This window comes from Podarcis pityusensis (assembly GCF_964106645.2).
Source record: "Podarcis pityusensis genome assembly, chromosome: 5".
Taxonomy (NCBI): Eukaryota; Metazoa; Chordata; class Lepidosauria; order Squamata; family Lacertidae; genus Podarcis; species Podarcis pityusensis.
Genome location: NC_138032.1, coordinates 62,220,060 through 62,225,048, shown reverse-complemented (window position 1 = coordinate 62,225,048; position 4,989 = coordinate 62,220,060). Strand labels below are relative to the sequence as shown.

At 49.1% G+C, this 4,989-nt stretch overlaps 1 protein-coding gene across 1 annotated transcript; it reads right to left on the bottom strand.

Annotated features, from left to right (window-relative positions):
- Positions 1-1,249: 1,249 nt before the first annotated feature.
- On the bottom strand, positions 1,250-4,771 carry LOC308477389 (uncharacterized protein). The gene is made up of 3 exons (XM_081005887.1): positions 4,498-4,771; positions 2,739-2,986; positions 1,250-2,344 (listed from the first exon to the last, which is right to left on the bottom strand). The coding sequence occupies exons 1-3, from the start codon at positions 4,766-4,768 to the stop codon at positions 2,021-2,023; spliced, it is 843 nt and encodes a 280-aa protein (XP_080862013.1). The 5' UTR covers positions 4,769-4,771; the 3' UTR covers positions 1,250-2,020.
- Positions 4,772-4,989: the final 218 nt, after the last annotated feature.

The window sequence follows — 4,989 nt, the reverse complement described above, 5'->3', positions numbered from 1 at the left end:
ATTAGGCTAGTTTCTACACATACACACAGAGAGACCTCTTTCCTCCATCCAGGGAAGCAAAAAACATGATCAGAGTTCATAGACACATTCCAGCCAGGCAAAAACAACAAAGGAATGTGCCAAACATGGCTGGGGAGAGGATGCGTGACTACGGATGGGGTGAGGCCTGGGGGAAAGTCCCAAGCGCCAGAGACATCTGGAGGCACATTTTGCCCATGGATCTTGTTTACAGGATTGTTGTTAGCATAACAACTAGGTAATGCATGTTGTCAGGGGTTCAGGGACAGAGGCACAGGGTAGGCAGGAGATGGAGAGCGATGGGGATGAATCCCAGGACAGCGAGGAAGAGGATGACAATGACTCTAGAGATTCCATGAGTCTTTCCAGCGAATCAGAGGATTCCCAGAAGGGGGCGCCGGTGGTCAAGGCCAGGGGAGCCCCAGGGGGGACTTGTCAGGAGCAGGGGGCCAGCGGGGGATCCCAAAGTGGCAGCTGGGCGTCAGGACCAGCCTCCCCGGCAGAGTGCAGCGAAGGGGGTGGAGGTTCCAGTGTATCAGGGGAGGCGGCTCCGGCAGTAGAGAAAGGAGGGAGGTCGGAGCAAGCCACCCTCCCGGAAGGGGAGGGGAGTAGTGAAGGGAGTAGCGTAGCTGTCAAAAGGAAAGTTAGAGGTTGGGGGCGCGCGCCAAGTTCAAATGTAGAGGCGCGCGGAAGTACAGGGAGCCCGGAGGAGGGGCCAGGTCCCAAAGCCCGCAGGAGGGGGCAAGAGCAGTCTGATTCCGCGTCGGAGGAATCCAGGAGGGGCGAAACCCCAGCGGGCAGAAAGACCCTGCGGAAAAGGAAAGAGAGAAAGAGGTGGAGCAGCGCAAGCCTCTTAAACTGGTGCAGGGCAGGGACAGATTCAGAAGGGACTTCAGCGGTCTAAGCCTAGCAGACGTAGGGCTGCGCGCCTCGGATCTGAAGCAAACAATGAACTGCAATAAACACTTTTGTATATAAGAAAAGAAAGGCGTTGGTCTTTTGTGAGCTGAGACTTGAGGCAGCCCTGACACATGTAAATACCTGAAAGCACTACACAAATGTTAAAATTATATAGCTGCTTTTTAAAAACAAAACGCACTGCTTGACTGTAATAAAACCTCTAAGTGGTTTACCCAACAAAATTAAAATTCTAGGTATTTAATAAAAATATTCGAAAGGGCATTTATGGGATAAGGCAATCCCACAAATAAAGTGGTCCCAGGCTGTTAAGGGCTCTATATACTAATAGTATATATCTGATTAATTCTGCACATGCATACATCTTTACCAAAATAAATGGTTCCAGTTATTTTCTGTATTTGATATTGCAAAAAAAAAGTCCAATCCCCACCCCACCCCAGCTAAAAACATACCTATTAATGCAGAAAGCATTTTGAATTAGCTTATGGCTTACATCTTATCATAAAGAGCAATATATTGATAAAGTACAATATATTGCACTGCAAACACAGACAACTTTATCAGTGGGTTGTGAATGAACACCAGAATTTTATGGCACATCAATGTTCTCAGGGTCACCCTTACAAAGAAGTAAGTTAATCACAGTGTTTAACATCTCTCTGATGCTATTATTGCACAAGTCTCCGAACAACACACTATCAAGCCCTAAATCAAGCATAAGCTGATCTTGCTAAATCGATCACAGGAGATGGGCTCTTGTCTAATTTTATATCAGGCTTCTCCAGATGTTGCTGTTCTGCCCAATGACATGACCTAAATTTAAGGGGCAGCTTGAAGCTGGTCTGTGTCAAGCCCTCGTTTAAATGTCAAAACCCAGTAAGGTCTTGCTGAATGAATTAGCTTTTTTTAAAAAAACACATTGTAGTTATTTATTTTCACCCCAATTTTCCACTCATATCTCTGTGCAAAATATATTCAAAACCTATGTATCCAGGAATCTCGGTAGCTATAAATATAGCTCTGGAAGAGCAGACTTTAGTGCAAATCCTTCTGTGGGTCAGCAGCATCCCTGACGATTGACTCAGAGGGGCAGGAAGACAGTTCTAGGGTCCTGGCATCCTATGAAGTAGGGCATGGGCATTGGCCAGAGAGCACCAGGTTGCCCTCCAGAGTTGCTTCTGGGATCCAGAGTTGGAGCTGGCATTGGAGGAAAGGGGATGCCAGAAGGAACAGCTTCCCTCCCAGCGAAAGTATGCTGGTGTGGAGAGTAAACATAGGACACAGGCCCACTCTGAGGTCCAAAAGGTAGGGGGCTGTAAAATGGCACTGCGCTGAAAGATTCAGGTCTCATCTCCTGCAACTGACGCTTCAGTTTCATCCGTCGGTTCTGGAACCAAGTCTTGATCTGTGGACAGGAGAAAGAGAGAAGTGGGTGAACTAATGGAGGAGCCCTTCATTGGTCAACAGAGCATTCTCCTTCACTCAACCACTTTTATGTTGAAATCATTCTGCTTCTTTAAAATTTCCCAAACCACCATGTCATTTCCAGGTTGTCATTCTTTTGGTGGTGGTGGGTGAAGACCTTGAACCTCACGCTTGAGGAAAGGCATAATATAAAATGCAGTAAGAATTGTTTAAAGTTAACTAGAAGTCCATCAAGGAAATTCTCTCATGCACACACCCATACCCACCTGCCTCCTCCAAAGTAGCTAGATTATTTTATTGTCTTTTACTCAGTATAATAGCCATTTTAGGGTCTCTCTGAGTTTGTCAGTTGTTGAGCCAGTCTGGTCGCTTACCTGCACTTCGGAGAGTTGCATCTTACTGGCCAGTTTGCGTCTCTCTGCGGCGCCCAAGTACCTGTGACGCTTAAAGGAGTTCTCCAAGGTGCTGATCTGCTCCACACTGAAAGCGGTGCGCAAGCGGCGGCTGTTGGTGCTTCTACTGCCGCTGCCGTCTTCTGGGGTCTGGCCTTCCGAGAGGCTCCCTTCGCCGTCCGAGCTGCCCTCCGTTGCACTCCACGTCCGCTTGGGAGCCTCAGACGCCTCTGGCAGAAAGAAGAGACAAAAGCCAGATGGTCAGGGACACGCCCACCGTGGAAATCAATAGCGGGTAGGTTAGGATAAAGGAACACTTTTCCCACGTTGAGAGAAACTGATGTTTTATCCCCCCAAAATCCTAGGGCAGTAAGCTGGGCTCAGCTATTTCCGGCTCATACGTCCAGCCTACATGCATGTCTAATAAAAAAAAGAGCCCCATTGCACTGAAGAGAACTTACTCCCAATATAAGTATGCATCGCATTGCAGTTTTAGCGCCGTTCATTCACAGCACCGGGAAAACACTTCCATTATCCTCTATTTTATTTTGCTCTATCAATCGCTCTCTTTGAAAACCCCGAACTATTTCACAATAAAAACATCAATAACAACACACACAAGCGACTTCTAGGCCAATGCAGAGAAGACTGGGGGTGGGGAGATCTCCACTTAAAAGACTTGTTAAAAGAGAAAGGACTTCAATAGATGCCGAAAAGATAATAAAAGAGGTGACCGACTGATGGGAGGAAGTTGCAAAGGGTCTGAACCGCCACACCAACAGTCGCGATTCCCTTACCCTGCCCTGGGCAGTTTGTTGATAAGAGCATGAGACTTTTAATCTCAAGAGCCGTGGTTTCGAGCTCCACGTTGGGCCAAGTGACCCTCCCAAGTCAATGATTCTATGATTCCTACACCTGAGCTTGCCATTTGATGTAAGAGTTTCACCTGGGTGATTAAGTCTTATAGAGCTGGTTAGGACTTCCCGCACAGGATCGGGATATATTTCAGCCAGGTCTTTCCCCGCAAAGTTGGCTTTTAGTTTGACAGATAGTGGTGGAAACACAGGCCACTATTTCCAGGTGGAAAGAAGGGCTCGGATGGGTTTTAGGGAAAGCCGCTTGCGATCAATGGTTTTCGCAGTTCGGCCTTGTCAAAGGAATTGAAAGGAAGCAAAGGACCTGATCAGTGACCGGGAAACCGGAAAATAGTAAGTGGCCTATACTCTATTCCGTGCTCGATTGTTAGGAAAACCGAGCCAGTGTCTCGCCTCCCCATTATTAATGTTGAAGCCGCCTTTCCAACCTCCTAGGCTTTCGAACCAGCGTCCCCAGAAAACCCCTTCGCGCCCCGACGGGCAATATTCCCCACGTTGGAAGGTCCGGCTAGACTCTAGAGAGCATTAGGATTCGCCCTTCCCCAAAGTTGCATTATTCCGTCGAAAAAAAGCAACAGCAGGGGCACTTGCTTCCGAGGAATTGCGAGTTTAGAAACCCGGAGATCAATGGAAAAGACCTATAAAGACAATAAGAGCCGTGCTGGATCAGGCCAGCGGCCCAGCAAGTCCGGCGTCCTGGTCTTAACAGTAGCCAACCAGATGACCATGGGAAGCTCAATAGCGTTCTCCCCACCTCCGTTTCCCAGCAGCTGGTATCAATCAGGACACAAATTGGAAGTAGAGTATAGTGAAGGCAAATTGATAGCCTCTCCTCCATGAATCGGAGCCTGCTAGAGAAGTAGTACCTGCTGACGTCGAGGAGGAATCCACTTTCTTCTGGAGCGAAGGGAGATGTTCAGAAGGCGGTTCGTGGCCCCTGGGAACGACTTTTTCCCCGACCGGCCTTCGTTCTCTCCCGGCAGGCCGGCAGTTAGACGGAGGCTCTCTCTGCTGGGTCGGGATGCCGTCGGGGAAGGCCGAAGACGCGGTTGGGCTGACTCCTTCCCTGCTCCGGGCGTGGTTGGTGGCTTGGCTGCTCTGGGAGAGCCACTCCACCGAGAAGGGAGCCTTGGTCATGGCGCGCTTGCCGTCGGGGGTTAGACGAGCCCGGGTCCTGTGCGCTGGATGAGCTGAAGCCTTTGGACGCGCAGGCCGTGACGCGCATCTTCCCTTATATGGGGCGCCCCCAAGCAAACAGCGACAGGGGCAAACACAACATCAAAGGCCAGATAAGTACCGGCTCATTATCATCATGCCTCCCCGACAAAAGAGGTTGTTCGCACATTTTCCAAAGCCCT